The sequence below is a fragment of the Cyprinus carpio genome, chromosome B1 (assembly GCF_018340385.1).
Source record: "Cyprinus carpio isolate SPL01 chromosome B1, ASM1834038v1, whole genome shotgun sequence".
Lineage (NCBI taxonomy): Eukaryota > Metazoa > Chordata > Actinopteri > Cypriniformes > Cyprinidae > Cyprinus > Cyprinus carpio.
The window spans coordinates 20021505-20040056 of record NC_056597.1 but is presented as its reverse complement, the minus strand read 5'-3'; the positions used below and the strand labels follow the sequence as shown (position 1 = coordinate 20040056).

General features: G+C 35.2%; 1 protein-coding gene across 1 annotated transcript in view; it reads left to right on the top strand.

The window, feature by feature from the left end:
- Positions 1-18241, top strand: part of LOC109090263 (receptor tyrosine-protein kinase erbB-4-like) — a 145961-nt gene extending 127720 nt beyond the window's left edge. The window contains exons 16-27 of the mRNA XM_042716970.1: positions 141-185; positions 798-930; positions 2509-2631; positions 2743-2841; positions 3750-3935; positions 12921-13076; positions 13385-13460; positions 14101-14247; positions 14906-15003; positions 15085-15255; positions 15842-16148; positions 16687-18241. Coding sequence (XP_042572904.1) covers positions 141-185; positions 798-930; positions 2509-2631; positions 2743-2841; positions 3750-3935; positions 12921-13076; positions 13385-13460; positions 14101-14247; positions 14906-15003; positions 15085-15255; positions 15842-16148; positions 16687-17516 — 2371 coding nt within the window. The 3' untranslated portion in view covers positions 17517-18241. The remainder of the gene's footprint in view (positions 1-140; positions 186-797; positions 931-2508; positions 2632-2742; positions 2842-3749; positions 3936-12920; positions 13077-13384; positions 13461-14100; positions 14248-14905; positions 15004-15084; positions 15256-15841; positions 16149-16686) is intronic.
- Positions 18242-18552: the final 311 nt, after the last annotated feature.

Genomic DNA, 18552 nt, shown 5'->3' with positions numbered 1-18552 from the left:
AAAATCTTACTGACAGCAAATTTATGAAAAGTAGTGTACGTGAACTAATAAACCATCATCATCATCATCATTATCATTAGTAGCACTCTATTAAAGTAGTGTTATTTTAATTATTACTTTCTATCTTGTCTGTGTCATAGGTGTACTGGACCCCAGATCCAAGATTGTATTGGGATGCTGGACAGGTAAACACCTTGATGTTTTCTTTTGCTTTCATACCGTTCTTGCCACTGATTTTAAGTTTATATAAATAATATACTATATGAAGGTCAAAAGCAAAGTATTTCATAACTAAATTTCTAACACTTCATTTCAGGAAACTAATAATCAATAAATTTAATACAAACAACACATTACAGAATCTTTCCACATAGTTTCTTCTTCTTCTTCTTCTTCTTCTTCTTCTTCTTCTTCTTCTTCTTCTTCTTCTTCTTCTTCTTCTTCTTCTTCCAACAAGAAGCTTTTCATACCTTTGTTGACAATTTAGTGTATTATTAAGTTAATTTGAATATGTAATAATTAGGTGTTTTGATTTGAAAAAAAAAAAAAAAAAAAACCTGGCACTATTTCTGGAAAAGCATTGGTCCTTCTTAAAAGTTCAGGTTTTTACTGAGAGTTAACACTTTTTCTCATTTTTATAATATTAACAGAAAAATAATATGACAGTAAGTAGAGCTGTGGTTGTGATTGCATCAATAATGCCATTTCCCTTAAAAACAAAGCAGTATTTTATTTACTCTGAATTGTTCTAACAATATGTTATGTTATATGTTTTAAATCATTGCATTTTCCTCCAGGACTCCTCTGATTGCAGCTGGGGTGATTGGGGGGATGTTTGTGGTCGTAATTGTGGCCCTCGGATTTGCTATCTTTTTCCGACGGAAGAGCATCAAGAAGAAAAGAGCTTTACGCCGTTTCCTGGAAACAGAGGTGAGAGCTAAAAATTAAAATGATTTTGAATAATTTGGTTGCAGAGAATTAATATGAAAAACATATGGTCTCATGAGATGCAAAAAAAAAAAAAAAAAAATCAGACAGAAAACTGGCCAGTGAAATTGTTGTGGTGGTGCATTGATGGGTCTGTGGGGTCTATAGCCAGTCTCAATTTTCCATTTGAAAGTGCCTCTTTCACTTCAATGGCGGGAAACCTCAAATGGAATAATGGAGATCATTTTCAGATCCTTAAATGGAAACTTATGAAAGTACTTCAAAATGTTCTGCAGCCAGTATGTGTGTGAGTGTGTGCATTTGATATAAAAATTTAAGTCAATATTATGGAATCTGCAGTTCTGTTAGGTGTTAAGGAGTTTAGAGCACCAAGTTGATCTAATGTGTCAGTATTTACTTCTTGCAGATAAATCCATTGTTTCAGGTTGTTTTTTTTTTTTGTTTGTTTGTTTGTTTTGTTTTTTTGTTTTTTTTTGTTTGTTTGTTTTGTTTTTTTGTTTTTTTTGATCAGGATTAATAATAAGCTATATAGAAATTAGGTATTTATATAAATGGTGGTTTTCTAGTGGTCTTTGCAATCAGTAGAGGGAAAACTCATCAGAGCCTTCAGAAAATAATGAGAATTTAGGAGATTGAGGATTAATATTATGAAAGTTATTAGTTGAGGTTTAAAGGTGAAAATGAAAAGATACTGGAAAGTGTCAATGAAAGTGAACTGCCTTAACAAGTAAAGATCTGTCGCCCATATAAAAGGGTTGAAATCTAGGGAAAAGTAGCAATCTGAACTCAGAGGTCCAGAGCGGACGTGTGGGAATATTTGGATGCAGTAGCTCACATAGATAATGAGGTTCAAGACTATGAAAAGCCTTGAAGGTTAAAGAAGTATTTTGAACTGAATACATGATGAGATGGGCAACCACTGAGGAGTGATATGAATAGCACTTTGTAATTGTAAAAAAAACTCTATCAGCTAAATTGTGCATGTTTTTAAAGGTGTTGTAATTTGGAAGTGTTTTAGTGGCAAAGCCAATGAAAACAGACAAAGAATGTAACTGTAAATAAAGTAAAAGAAATGTTTTATATTTTTCAGCGGTCTTTAAAAGTGAGGTGTATTGTCAAATGGGCATTGTGGTTTTGAATGATTTCAATACAGACATCTAGTTTTGAAATCTCTGATGAAGGCATATGAACTTGGAAATTGGTTTGGGATTATAAGCAATACCAATAACCTCTTGATAAGTCTAAAGATCAGCCAAGAAATGGTGAGTCAAGTTAAATAATGTCACTGAAAGAATCTCTGTATAAACAGACGCTTAACTCGAGAAGCAAAGAAGGGAAATCAAAGACTGAGCAATGCAAACTGAAAATTTAAAATAGGCAAAACCCAGGCTTTTTATACATGACATTCATACATGATGACAATAATGAAATTAGACAGAGCATGAGTCCATTATAGGGCTAACCTGTGGCTGGTGGATCAAACTGAAGTAGACATTGTAGTTATGTATGAATTTGTGATTATGTTGAGTGATTTTGATGTCGATTATGTCTTTTGAGCAGCTGGTGGAGCCTTTAACGCCAAGCGGCACAGCGCCCAACCAGGCACAGTTGCGTATACTTAAAGAGACAGAGCTTAAGAGGGTCAAGATCTTGGGAACAGGAGCCTTTGGCACTGTTTACAAGGTAATACATTAACGTTTATGATTTGTGTGTTTTATGTGTTTCCTCAACAATATGTTTTTTTTTTTTTACAAGTTAACATGTAATTGACTTCCGCTGCCATCTTCTTTATAAGGAATCTGGGTTCCAGAAGGAGAAACTGTGAAGATTCCAGTGGCCATAAAGATACTCAATGAAAGCACAGGACCAAAAGCCAATGTGGAGTTTATGGATGTGAGTAATTTACAATTAAACCTTACTTTACTTTTTACCATCATTTGAAAAATAAAAATTGCAAGGGAGCGGATTTACTGAAAATGTCTTTTTCCAAAAACAGTGCTAATCAAATAACCGACACAATCATTTCTGGAAATTACATGCATTATTGTGTATGTTTAAAATTAGATGAATATAATGTAACTAACCAGCTTAGGCTATTGCTTTTAAGGCTATATGGCCTTTGACTTGATAGCTTAACATTGTTAACAATGCTGTTCACATGAATGAGACTTATTTTCAGGCTTATTTTGAAATTGCTTTCTGCATTTGCATTATTCCATAAGCGTACACTATAGTAAAAGTAAAAGTTTGGGGTTGGTAAGATTTCGAAAGAAGTCTGTTTCAGGATTCTTTGACAAATTGACATTTCAAAAGAACAGCCTTATTGGAAAAGTAGAATCCCGTTGCTGTTGTTTTTATTCAGTTTAATCAATCCCTACTGAATAAATGTAAAAATATAAATAAACATTTAATATACTGACCCTAAGCTGTTGGACAGTGTAACTGTACACACTTTCTTTTTTGTATATTAAAATTGTGAATAATATAAAGGAAAGTTTAAAGGCGAGCGTTTTAAATTAAACCTGTGACCTTTAAGCTGTTTTCTCTTAGTATGCTTTGTGATGTGCCAGTGTGTGCTAAGTTTCTCGGTTGTTTCTGTGAGGTGCGAGAGAGATTGAAAGTGAAACTGCAGATTCAAACCTTCTCCTGCAGGCATATTGGGCCTCTCTTGTGGTTTTGAAGGGGTTTTAAATCATGGTTTTAATTTGGTTGCCCAATATGTATTGTATTTTGCGATACTTGACGATAAACCCTGTTGATGAAAACAGCACATTTACAGTCTTTCTGTTTTTGTCTTCTAGGAGGCGCTGATCATGGCCAGCATGGAGCATCCTCATCTAGTGCGTCTTTTGGGGGTCTGCTTGAGTCCCACTATTCAGCTGGTAACTCAGCTCATGCCCCACGGCTGCCTGCTGGACTACGTACATGAACACCAGGAGAACATCGGCTCCCAGCTGCTGCTCAACTGGTGTGTGCAGATCGCAAAGGTAGGAGTTCCCATGAACAAGTGTGTTTTTGAACATTTTCTTTGAAAAACATTGTCTCAAATAATGAAGATAGATAGATAGATAGATAGATAGATAGATAGATAGATAGATAGATAGATAGATAGATAGATAGATAGATAGATAGATAGATAGATAGATAGATAGATAGATAGATAGATAGATAGATGTTGCAAAGCATTTTTTGTTAAAACTTAATTTGTTTTAACTACTCCCACTAAGCACTTTAAATTGTTCCAGCATATATATATTGCCCTCTGTGTTACACAGATACAGTCCACTTGCCCTCATTCAAGAGCCACAATCACTGAGCAGTTTGAGATTGTTTACCAGCATGTCATCTCTCAGAGTAGCTAGCAAGTTTAAGGTTGAATCTGTGTTTGATTTATCACCTGCTGCGGTCCTCAGGATATTAATCCCTTCAATCGTCCATTAGAAAACCCTGCTGTGTTCACCCAGTGACCTGTGATTCCTGCCTTTTCTGTTTAGATCTTTGCGTTGTGTTCCTCTGTTGTACAGAACCTGCATGTAGTGCAAGGGCGTGGGCTCCTCCTCCTGCTGTGTTCTTGGAAAAACTAGAGACTTATTTTATTGTGAGTGAATTTCCAGACCTGTTGCTTTGTCACGCCTAGACCCGGGGAACATGACAGCTAAGGTGAAGAGAGAGTTAGATGCCAGTAAGAGAGGAGACTGATTTTGGCACCTGCTATGTTGCAAGATATTTAAGTTGAATAACAGTATTTTTAGTTTCCGAATTTCACTTACTTCAGACTGATTCCTTTTTCATCTACAGTATACTATAGTGTCATCTTTTATAGCATTGCTTATTTACTTAGCATCTTTTGTCTGAGAATACAACATCTGAATTAGTCACATCAGCACAGACTCAAGACTGAGTAATGGCTGCTGAAAAAACAGCATGGCCGTCAGAGCGATTAATAACATTTTATGATATACTGTATTTCAGCATATATATACAGTATAGCTGTGATCACATAAAGGCAGTTTTGGGGGGGAAAAAAATGGAATTTTGACTTTACATCTCATAATATTACTTTAGTTGTTATTATTCTATTTCTCAAAATACTTTATTCTTTTAAAGGAATACTCCACCCCAGAATGAAAATTTTGTCATTAATCACTTACCCCCATGTTTTTCCAAACCCATAGAAGCTTTGTTCGTCTTCGGAACACAATTTAAGATATTTTGGATGAAAACCGGGAGACTTGTGACTGTCCCATAGACTGCCAAGTGAAATACACTGACAAGGACCAGAAAAGTATGAAAAACATCGTCAGAATAGTCCATCTGCCATCAGTGGTTCAACGGTAACGTTATGAAGAGACAGTCACAAGCCTCACGGTTTTCATCCAAAATATCTTAAATTGTGTTCCAAAGACGAACAAAGCTTTTATGGGTTTGGAACGACATGGGGGTAAGTGATTAATGACAAAATTTTCATTTTGGGGTGGAGTATCCCTTTAAAATAGATCAATCTGAAAAGGATATTTGGAATGATCATATCATAATTTTGCATATATCTTGACTAATTTAAAAATCATCACAATTACAAAATTGATTTAGCATTGCAGGATGGATAAAAGAGTGCTGTAATATGTGGTTTCTAACATCATCTGTCTCTCTGTGGATAAAGTGTGTGGCTGTGGTAGATCCATTTGCATATTTCAAAGCTAACTTGGCATCTAAAGTGATACCCTCTATCAGATGATGGGTGTCATTTGAATAATTCCCAGCATCTAGCACTTCTCTGCCAGGAAAAAAACAATACCAAAATCAGTGGTGTATAAAGTACCTGCAAGCCATACTCAAGTAAAAGTACAGATATATTACCAGTAAATTACTTTGGTAGAATTTAAAGTCACCGTTTAGAATATTACTTGAGTAAAAGTCAATCTTGCTACTCAAGCTATTTATATATATATATATATATGTTTACAGTATTATATATATATATATATATATATATATATATATATTATATATATGAATATATATATTAGTGCTGTCAAATGATTAATCACGATTAATCACATCCAAAATAAAAGTTTTTGTTTACATACTATATGTATGTGTACTGTGTATATTTATTATGTATATACAATTACAAACACATGCATGTATACATTTAAGAAAAATATGTTATGTTTATATATTAAATATATTATATATAATATAAATTATATGAATATAAATATATAAATGTATATACATTTAAATATTTTCAAAATGTAACATGGATGTGTGTGTATTTATATATACATAATAAATAGACACAGTACACACACATATATTATGTAAACAAATATTTTATTTTGGACGTGATTATTTGCAATTAATCATTTGACAGCACTAATATATATATATATATATATATATATATATATATATATATATATAAATGTGTGCTATGTGTGTGCACTTTGGATGGGTTAAATGCAGAGCTCGAATTCTGAGTATGCGTGACCATACTTGACTGTATGTCACGTCACTTTCACTTTTCACTTTCATTTAGACTATTAGCTAATCATGTTCAGTTCTTATATCTTATTCATCCCCTAGTGAAGATTTTCAGTTTTGGTATTTTTCATTGCAACACTAAGAGGCGTGGTGTTTTCTTTCATGAAGCAATTTACTTTCATGTAGGATTGACATTGCAAAGTTTCCTCTTTCATATCTTAAAGAATAGTTTACCCTAAGATAAAAATGTACTGAAAATGTACTCACCTTCAGGCTATCAAGGATGTAGATGAGTTTGTTTCTTCATCAGAACAGATTTGCAGAAATGTAGCATTACATCACTTGCTCACCAATGGATCCTCTGCAGTGCATGGGTGCCATCAGAATGAGAGACCAAACAGCTGATAAAAACCTCACAATAATCCACAAGTAATCCACACATCTCCAGTAAATCAACTGATGTATTGTGAAGTGAAAAGCTGCATATGTCATTAAAAAAAAAAAAAAAAAAAAAATCCATCCAAGGGATGTGATGATACATTTCTCCAAATCTGTTCTGCTGAAAAAAAAAAAAGATGGCCTGGGAGAGTACATTTTCAGCAAATATTCTATTCCTTTAAGACATCCACTAATGCATATGTTGTTTTCTAGCTGAGCAAATGCAACTCACTAGTGGGGCAGCAAGTCTCCCAATCCTTTTTTCAGATTTTTCTGTCCTCAATTCAATTTAGACATATTGTTTGTTAATAAGCCTTTCTGTTTGTATATTTATTTATTTTAAATCGTCTTTTATGTATATGCTGTTAAAAGCTGGCATTCATTTTTTCCATCACCTCTCAAACAATCCCTAATCCAAGCTGAATAAGTGCATTCATTCAGCCTGCTGATCACTCTGGAAAATGCAGAAAGCCTCTGAAACCCTCCAATTACCACAAGGTATCCGCCTCACTAATAGATGTGTGGAGTTTGGATGTGGAGGATTGAAGGTCTGATTGGATCATTCATTTCAAAATGGTTGACTATGAAAAGAGCTGAGGTGTCCTTATCACAGATAGGAGTGAACTGGGCTAATTCAAGCCGCCTGCAGCTGATGGGACTCTGTGCTCATGAATGATTTAGTAATATTTGCTTTTGAAGATGTGGGCAAAGGAAGAAATCTTGATCCAGTACTGAAATAATACTAATATTTTTATGCGGATGTTTTTCCATTCACTCATCTGATTTCAGCCTCATAGGACTGCCTGGGATTTAGCCAACTGTGCTTTAGCCAGCTATAAATAGTTTTATGTGAACATCTTTCTTTCTGTCTGTCTGTCTTTCATAACACATTGGCTTTTGAAAATTTGTCTATTTTCATAATTTTTCACAGATGTGGTTTTAAGGCATGTCTTTTTCAGTCTAAAATTGAAATCTGATTGTAATACATTGCATGCACTGTCATTCAGTTTATGATAATACGTACATTACATTTACTTTCAATTTGTCTTTCATGTTCCAGATTAAAGGAAAAGAGGTTGTGTAGAGTGTAAAATCTGGTGCATAACAGAATTTGTAATTTGAAAAATCAGTACATATGCGACAAATGGAAGCATGTATCTGAATACATCATGCAGTGGTTTCCGCTTTAAATTATTTAAATTAGTTTTGCCGAAACTTGCTGCTATTGCAATAATTCTAGTTCATTCTGAGGCTTCTGAGGCCCCTCACAGATTTTCATCACAAATTATAATAATATATATATTTCAAAAAAGAATATAACATTTTAATTAGGAAGTAAACGTAGTGGAGTAAAAATAAAAGTTGGCTGAAATATAAAAACTCAAGTACAGATACTTCCAAAAAATACTTAAGTACTGTAACAAATTTGTCTTTCATGTTCCAGATTTTGAGATTTGAGATTTGAGATTTGAGAATTTGAGATTTATTGGAAAAGAGCAAGTTATCATCACTGCATACATTTAGCGGGCAGCATAAATGGCTGCCTACTGCTCCGGGTGTGTGTTCACGGTCTGTGCACTTTGTATGGGTTAAATGCAGAGCACGAATTCTGATTATGGGTCACCATTCTTGACTATATGTCACGTCACATCACTTTCACTTTTCACTTAGTAATTATTTTTTATTTATTTTTTTCTGTTTTTGCAAGATGTCTTTTATACAGTATCACCAAGGCTGCATTTATATATATATATATATATATATATATATATATATATATATATATATATATATATATATATATATATATATATGGCTTCATGTATAATGCAATATTGTCATTAAAGTACTATTAAAACTTAGTACTTTAGTACTTAGTACTTAGTAAATTAAAAACAGTGTAGACACTGCGTGAAAATGAAGGTTGAAGTTGATTTTGTGTTGATGCTTGAAAACTGGATTGATCATGTATGAAGCAAACAGCATCAAGTTCAGTCTTGAGTTTTCATAAATAACAAATGATGTTTGCGCATCTTCTTTGGCCAGCTAGCTGCAAACATTCATGGGTTTGAGGCTTAGCAGAAAAGACACCATTTTTTTCTTTGTGGAGTGTGACGCAGTTAGTCATCATTGTCTTTGTTCCAGCAGTGTGTGATGGACACCGCTCCTGTGTATTTATCACAAATTATACCATGTTGTCTGATGAACCTCCTGTACTGCCCACGCACTACAGCTTTTCAGACAGTATGTAGTCCTGTTATCCACCTCCTCCATAACACATCAAGGAAACTGACAACATTGTTGTGCGTGTAGATTTGCAATGTAGAGCTGAAGAGAGTTTGTGAGTGTGTATCCCTCTTGCAATGCCAGTGTAGTGAATAAACTAGATTGCATGCAGATGTGAGAGGTCTGATCAAATAGTTATGCATTAAAAGAATAGTTCAGCCAAAAAAATTAATTTGCTGAATATTTACTCACCCTCACGCCATCCAAGATTTAGATCAGTTTGTCTTTTTTGTTTTGTTTTTTTTTTCTTGGGAGAAATTTAGCATTCCATTGGTTACTCACCATTGGATCCTCTGCAGTGAATGGGTGTCGTCAGAATAAGAGTCCAGACAGCTGATAAAAGCATCACAATAATTTTAAATGATCAAGTATTTCAATAAAAAAATTATAATAATAATAATGCAGTAATAACATGGTAACATTCAAAACTTTTATTTTTTTCTCATTCACTCATTAATGAAAAGTTGCTGATCAGATACATTATTTTAGTTATATACAATAGGTTTTAGTTGAAAAATATTAAGTTTGTGGAATGTGAAAACAGTATACAGATTTTGAATGCAATATGTAAAGCATACAGACATCCAAACAATATATATATTCACCACAGGGCGTCTTTAATAAATGAAACCTTATAATAAAGTGTTACCATTATTGTTATGTTACCAAAAACCTTGCCCTCTGACCCACAATGCATCATTCAGTGTATGTTTTTCGCTGTGTTCTTTCATTCAAACACTCTCCCTCCCTCTTCTTTTCAGAAGCAGCTTTCGCTCTCTGATTTTAATTAAGCCCCGATGGTCATGCACGTCTAATATTTGTTATTTCCCATGCCAGGGGTTAGAAAGAGTTGTAATAGGGCACTGCGGGAGCCTCTTCTCTTTTGTTTAGAGAAACTTTAACCTTTAGTAGTGCAGATGTAAAAACAAGAGAACAGAGGTTAGGGATGCTACTCGAATGCTCTGCACTGTTTACATGCATGTCACGCCAACGCTTGGACCTGCTCCTCACGCTAGCCTGCAAGCCTGTAATACTAAATGCCGGTAGCTTGTGACGGGGTTTGCTCTTGCTTTAATCTGACTTCAGTCAAACTGAACACACAAAGAGCTGCTTCTCACTGCCTAGCCCATCTCTTTGGTTGAATAGAGAGCTTCTGTATGGAAAGAAACATTAGAGGCCGGGAGCAGTAAAGCTCATCATTTGAATGCAAATTCCACTAGATCCAGCTTCCTTGATCCCAGAATGAAGATCATATTGGAAGATTCAAGATTGCAGTGTTGGATACCGTTCATGAGAACGTCCACCTCCTGTGGTGTTTCTGCTGACAAAAGCATTTGGTTAAACATCTCCCTCACATTTCTTTTTCATCTATATATTTATATTCAACAGCTCTAAAAAGGCTTTTCATAGATCCTTCATTTCTTGTATATACTTGCTAATGGTTCCTTTGGTTTTGAACTGATGCCGTGTTAAATTTATGTGTTTACATTAACTGTGAGATTCTAAGATGCTAGAATCTTGAAATCAACAATTCAGATTTATTTAAATACTGACCATTTTTGATAAAAGATATAAAAGACACTCAATATGTGTATGCTTTGTATTTTTGATACTCAGCAGTACTTTAATATTCACTACCTTTCAAAAAGTTTTTTTTATATGTTTCTGAATAAATGACAAAAAAACGAAATCTTTAAAAATGTAATTAAAAATGTCTGTATAGTCACTTTTGATCAGTTTAATGCATAGAAAAATGAGATGATTTGAAAAAAATAAAAAATGACTGACCTCAAACTTTAAAACAGTAGTGTACATTTAAGCAACAAATAAAACATCAAACTGTCAAACTGTATTAGATTGAATTTAGCCTCATCTTGACATGAGACACTCATTGAAGATGCTACCAAGGCATGTATTAAGTAGAGGAAAAAGTAGGTTTTGGAGCAGATGTTATGTTCTACATGGATAGCTTAAGATATTCTTAGTTATATGTTGTGTTTCTTCTTATGTGTGCGTGACTGTGTTTGAGAGAGGGAGGGAGTAAATGTGAGAGAGTGTGTGTAGAATGTGTGCAGTGGCGGCTCTCAAAGCAGTGTCTGTAGTGCCTTTGTTTGATGGATGGGTCAGTGTCTCTCTCCATATCACAGAAAAAAAATGTATTTTAACACAATGTTTCTGACTCGGTTCTTGTCTGACTCATGCATGTTCACATAAATTCTCAGACAGCTGCATAAGTAGCTCTGAGCAGCGATAACTGTTGACTCTGGAATATAAAGTTGGCAAATGACATCTCGCAGAGAGATGTGAATTAGTCAAAGGTTTTGGCTGGTTGGGAGATGCTTGAAATGCACCATTATGAGGGCAAAGAGCATCATTTTTCATTGGTAGGACTTTTTTCTAATTAAAAAAAAAAGACGTTTTGTTAGTGACGTTTTTTAGAGAGCTCTTAAAAATGAATTGCAGTCAACATAAGCATGTCATGTGCTGAATTATATATTCAGATTATAATTGCATATATTTTAATATGCTGTTTATTTTATTATTAGATTTCACCGAATGTTTGATCTCAATGTGGCAAATGTGTATGTTCAATTAATATATTTTAGTTTGAAAATGTCCCCAATAACAACTCTGATTCAACTATTTATTTGCATTAATTAATTTGTAATATTACTCAAAATGTTCCAAGAAGTCTCTGTGTGCCATGTATATTATATTATATATATACGTGAGTGTGTAAATAACAGTAAAAATACACTACTGTCAAAAGTTTAAGGTCAGTACGATCGTAAGTCTGCATTTATGTAACTTTTTAATTGAACTCATTTATCTAGATGCTTTAGATGCTTTATATAGATGCTTACTGAATAAAAGAAATCATTTGCTGGCCTCACACTTTTAAAAAGTATTGTATATTTTGCTGTTTTTAGTATGCATTGTTACATTGGTGCATATAAATGAAAATAAATAAAAATGATTCTTCCTTGTGTCCGTTTAATTTAGTCTTTTTGTGTTTCTTGCAACCCAACATTTCTCTTTTTTTTTTCATTCATTGACATGTTGGCAGGATATCCATTCTGTCATTGTGTAATTGTGCTGAAAATTGGCAATTACACAGCAGAACTCAAACAAACACATTTTAATGATTATTTGTACAGTGTTTTTTCCAGTGGCCAGTATTCTTGCAGTTTCACTTCGGCTTCATCCTCAATGCTCAATTCATGTGTTGTTGTCCTTCATAGTGCCGTTGAGTGGCCACAGTGATTTCTATCATGGCTCTGTTCAGCACTTCTCAGAACAAGCCCACAGGTCCATTTCCTTGAACCTCGCTATCAGTGATTTTCTTCAAGTATATGCTGAGATTCAACAACCCCTCCAGCACAGCTCCCCTCTCCTCCCAAAGGCCAGGAAGTTGCATTTTAATTGAAGATTAACATAAAGCCATAAATCATAGGCAAACTTCTGTAGTGGCACTAAGATCAGTATTAATGCACAGTGACCCAAAGCAGCAAAATGGAAGTGAACATGGGTAAAGAGAAATAAGGAGATGCTATTAAACTTTGATTAGATGTCCCAATAATTTACTGTCTATCTTTAGGAAGGGAATCTAATTTGACAGGCCTATATTTAAATCCCTGATGTATTTGTATAGTGGTGGTCTGTATGAGAGGTAGGGTGAAGTAACTTTACTGTAATGTGGTACAGTATGATCTGTTTTACTTGTTGCTGTGTGATATGAACCAGGACTGTGCCCTCTTTGGCAGGGTATGATGTATCTGGAGGAGAGGCGGCTGGTGCACAGGGACCTCGCGGCCCGTAATGTCCTGGTGAAATCTCCAAACCACATTAAGATCACTGACTTTGGACTTGCTCGACTGCTGAAAACTGATAAAAAAGAGTACAGTGCGGATGGAGGCAAGGTCAGTGTTTGAAACATGCATCAAAATGCACTACAAGGTAAAAGCAAATCAAATCCAAAGATGATTTATGGAAAATCAGCAGCATTAATTTGTGTTAGCCAGCAGTTTTTCTTGTAAAGAACTTTCTTAAATCCTTTATGTGAAAGTTTGATGGTTCTCATTGGGCCTCTCAGTTAATGTTGCATTTTATACCTTCCCCGAATCAATTAAAGTATTCTTCATTATTATACATCCTCTAATCAAAACTATCTAAATTGTCATGCTGCATTGATATGGAAATGCGCTTTTTTTTTTTTCTTCTACTCTAGATGCCCATTAAGTGGATGGCCCTTGAGTGCATTCACTACAGGAAGTTCACACATCAGAGTGATGTATGGAGCTATGGTGAGAGACACAGTGAAGCAAATTTAGTTTTACTACTTTTTTTCTGATCAAATTCATAAAAAATACAGTTATTTTATAATATTTTACACAATTTTTATCCTTTTACAATTTTTTTTATTATTATTTTGTGTAATAGTTTTAGTAGTTCAATCTATAGTGTATTTTTATTTATGTTTTATGCAATATATATATATATATATATATATATATATATATATATATATATATATATATATATATATATATGTACAATTATATATAATTAATATTGACATTAACATATTCACATTTATTTTATATGAATTATTTAATTTGTATATTATTTGTTTATTTATTTATTTGTCTGTTTGTTTGTTTATATATTTAGATCTATTTTTGGCGTTTTATGCATCTATTTGGATAGCGCCATACTTGGCTGTATGTCACGTCACTTAAAATTAAGGATTAAATGCAAATTTGCATAGTTGGAAGTATAAAGCTTTTGTATAAAACATAAAATTGGGATACTGTTTTCTAGAAGGTAATGAAAGTTAAATTGAAAGTTGAAGACAACACGTTCTCTTTACGTTTCACATACACCTCCTGTAGTTTCATTATCATCATGCTAGCTAGCAGTGGACTATGTTTCACATTCATTCAGGGGTGACTATCTGGGAGCTGATGACGTTTGGAGGAAAGCCCTACGATGGGATTCCCACACGTGAAATTCCAGACATCTTGGAGAAGGGCGAGCGTTTGCCCCAGCCGCCCATCTGCACCATAGACGTCTACATGGTGATGGTCAAATGTGAGTCATATTCTGAGACTCTCTAATCTGTTCATACAGTATATGCTTTCCTTTTTATTGACCAATGGTAGAGGAATTGTTTCAGAAACCTGTTGTTATTTTTCAACTCCATTTGGTGGCACAGAAATGATGTACTTTCCCTTTAATAAAATTATGCTTGGCCATTGTGCTAATGAAGTAAAATGTAAAAAGCGATAGCCAGATCTGGTACTTTCATCTTGTATTTGCTGTCACTGTTATATCCAACTCTCTTTATGCACTCGCACTCTATTTGTTTTGGCACAGTCAAGAAGTGAAAATACATGAATATTAGATCTGTTCGTCATAATCAGATTTGACTGGAAGCTGCCGTTTATGATTTGATTCAACATAACAATTATAACACCTCAGAGAGTGTAATATTATTGCATGAAATCCACTTTTATTGCTTTCCATGTGTGTAATGTGTCAGATTGGAGGGTAAATTAAATGGAATTAATTAGGATCAAGCAAATTCCAAACTCAATATATGCAAATATATAAAATGCATATATAGAATATTTATTTATTATATGAAAATGTACACACAATACAACTACACTGACATACAATCAGGAAGATTTTACTTAAAAAGTTGAATTGTATATTTCTGATTTACTGTTGGCCTGTCCACCTCCAGGCTGGATGATTGATGCTGATAGTCGGCCTCGGTTTAAAGAACTCGCTGCAGAGTTCAGCCGTATGGCACGTGACCCTCAGAGATACCTCGTCATACAGGTGGGGATTGCTTAAATTCTCTCTGCTTGAAATTTTGAAACGTTCCTGAAGTTCAGTGGATAAAACTATATGTCAACTCAGGGGGACGATCGCATGAAGCTGCCCAGCCCCAACCACAGTAAGTTCTTCCAGAGTCTTCTAGATGAGGAGGAGCTGGATGACCTGATGGATGCTGAGGAGTACTTGGTTCCTCATTCCTTAAATGCTCCTCCCACTTCCCATATGCCACGACCGCACGTAGATGCAAATCAAGTAAGCACCATGGTAACACATATTTTGTAACAATGTAATTAATATATATAAATATATATGCTTTTACTTTTGATCAATTTAATGCATCTGTGCTGAATAAAAGTATTAATTTCTTTCCAAGAAAAAAAAAAAAACTTGGTCAAACCAAGGTCAGATTGGCACTGAACACTATGTGGAGCAGTACCACTGCAGCTTGCTTTTATTATTACTGTTTGAATAGACTCTCTCCATTGCCAAGTTGGTCACAGCCTTTCATGTCACCTGAGTAAGGAAAAGAAAAGGCAAAATTAAATTCACTTCCTGCTTCATACAATAATGTACCACTTTAAACTTGAGCTTTGATGTTGTTTCATTTTAAATTTGATCTTGTATCATTTTAAAATGTACCAATAATGTACCACTTTAAACTTGAGCTTTGATGGTGTGAACACATTTAGAATTATGAAAAGCAAAAAAAAAAAAAGTGGTAGTGGTTCACTAGTGGTATCACAATTTTGGACCCCACTGTATTTTTTTTTGTTTTTTATTTATAATGTTTTTTTTTTTTTTTTTAATTTAGTTTTTTTTTTTTTTCTTGTGTTATGAGAAAGTTTTTGTGTATCGTGATGGAAGTTTGTGCCCTGAAGAGGTGATAGGATCCCGACCTCATGAGGCAGTTGCTACAGGAAGTGGCCCCTCTGTCCCGGCAGGTATACAAAGATCAGGTCTGGACCCAGCAGATGAGCAACACTGCAATGGAAGCTTAAAGAAACAGCCTACAGCTCACTCAGTAGAGGACAGCAGTGGACAGCGTTACAGCGCAGACCCAACTGTCCTACTAGGAGAGAAAGGACAGAGGGAAGATACAGATGAGGATGGTTATATGTCCCCTATGAAGGACAAGATCTCCAAAAGTATGTTCTCAAATATTTATTTTAGAATTTATGGATAGGACCGTTATTATTAGATTGTTTACTCCCCCTTGTGTCATTCCAAACCTGTATGACTTTCTTTTATCTGTGAAATTTAGATCAAGACATTTTGAAGAATGTACCGTTAATTTTTTATGCAATTACAATGAATAGGGACCAAAGTTTTTAGTATTAATTTAGTTGTCTATTAATATTTTTATTTTATTTTAATATATATATATATATATATATTTTTTTTTTTTTTTTTTTTTTACTGTCTAGGCCATACTACTAATTTCCTTTCAACTAATTTAATTGTATCAAAGAATGAACCCATTCAGAAGATAAGAAGTGCTTAAGTTGTATGAACCATGTTTATGATTCATAATTATTTTGTATGATTTTTATGGGTTTCAGAGTGCTTTTTTAGAGCTGGATAGCCCAATGTCCTCATCACTTTCATTATATTTATTAAAAGTGTCCAAGACATCTTTACACATTTGTCCATACACATCCATGTCAATGTCTATCTTCTTTGCAGATCATCTGAACCCTGTTGAGGAGAATCCTTTTGTAACAAGGCGTAAAAATAAAGACATTCATGCGCTAGACAACCTGGGTTACCATAGCACCCCTGATGGGAAGCCCAGTTGTGAAGACGAGTATATCAATGAGCCCCTTTATCTCAACACATTCAACAACACCAGCGGCATGAACCAGGAGATGTTAAGGAAAAATGGAGTCTCCATCCCATTGCAGGTGACGACAGCAGCCCACACTCAAGGCACCCATGTTCCCCACATCACACAATTGGGAAAACCCCATCATCACAGCCACGGACCGCACGTTCATTTCGCCATACCGCCAGTTCAGCCGGTACACCCTGGACCGATGATACAAAATGATCAACATACCCATTCAGTTCAGTTGGTTCATGATCATGGCAGCAAATCTGTCCCGCCAGCACAAGCAGGCCAGCTCTGTCTAGTGAGCCATCAAGTCCAACCAGGGCACCCAAACAAATCTAATCGTTCGCCCCAACAGTTTCACTTGGCAAAGTCTGGTAAAGGTGGCACAATGGGCCTACCGGGTCATCCGGTGCAACCGGGCACCCAGATTGGGACCGCATTAGTGGACAAGATGTACAAGAATAGCTTTGACAATCCTGAATATTGGCAGCAAAGCCTTCCGCCCAAGGTTACCCCTCAAAACTCCCAAGACTCTTCGGTGATCTGCAATAACAAGTTCCTTTACAAGCAGAATGGCCACATTAAGACTGCTGTGGCTGAAAACCCTGAATATCTGTCTGGTATGAAGCCAGGAACAGTCCTGCCTCCTCCTCCATACCGGCAGAGGAACACTGTGGTCTGACGTCCAGGTCTCCATGCTCTGTAGAGCCTGGTTCTTCTACCAGCACCTTAAATGTCTTTCCTCGACCCTCTGTTGGTCAAAAATGGGACGAGAAACAATGTAAGCCACTGAACTGACATTGTCACATAAAATATGGCATAAAAAGCCATTGGGGAAAGGTCAATGCAACCCATCCATCCACAAAGACCTCGCCAGTTGTCCAGGAACTTTTTTTTCTCCTCTACAGGTATTTTAAAGTCTCTCTTTTGGGATGGCACATAATCAGATGTACTATCATCATTATTTTAGTAAAATTAGATATTAAGTACACTCTTAAAAATAAAAATTCCAAAGTTTCGCAGCAATGCCATTGAACTTGGGTGTCCAGTTCTGCTCCTTGAGGGCCAATATCTTGAGTTTAGCTCCAGCTAGCTCCAACACACTTGCCTGGTAGTTTTTAGTGAGTCTGAAGACCTTGATTACTTTGGTTCAGGTGTGCTTAATTTGGGTTGGAGTTAAAATCCTGTAGAACAGTGGTCCTCCAGGATGTTCTGGATGCCCCGACTATAGAAGAACCATTCTGGGTTCCCCAGAGAACCTTTCAGTGAACAGTTCTTAAAATAACCATTTTCCTTGGTGAAAATAATTTTTCCATTGTAAAGAACATTTTGTGCAATGGAAAGATTCAATGGATGTTACAGGTTCTTACTGGAACCAAAGAGAACCAATAAAGGATTTTTTTATTATTATTGTTTATGTTTAAGAGTGTACAGTAGGTGGTTCCAGCTGGGTGGTTCCATCTGAGTTTGAAACCGAACATGGATGTTTCAAATTAAAAATTATTCCGAATGGACAGAAAAGTGTATTTTAAAGATTCTAGGCATGAATATGCACTTGAATTTTATATTTCTGTGACTGGAACACTTGCACTTTTTCAGCACATCCTTCATACCGCTAAAACTGCTGCCCTACTGGGATGACTACTGTTAGACCTGAGAGGATTGTGAAATTATGGACAGTCGAGTTCCTCAGCACAATGAGTTGAATAGGAGGCTGA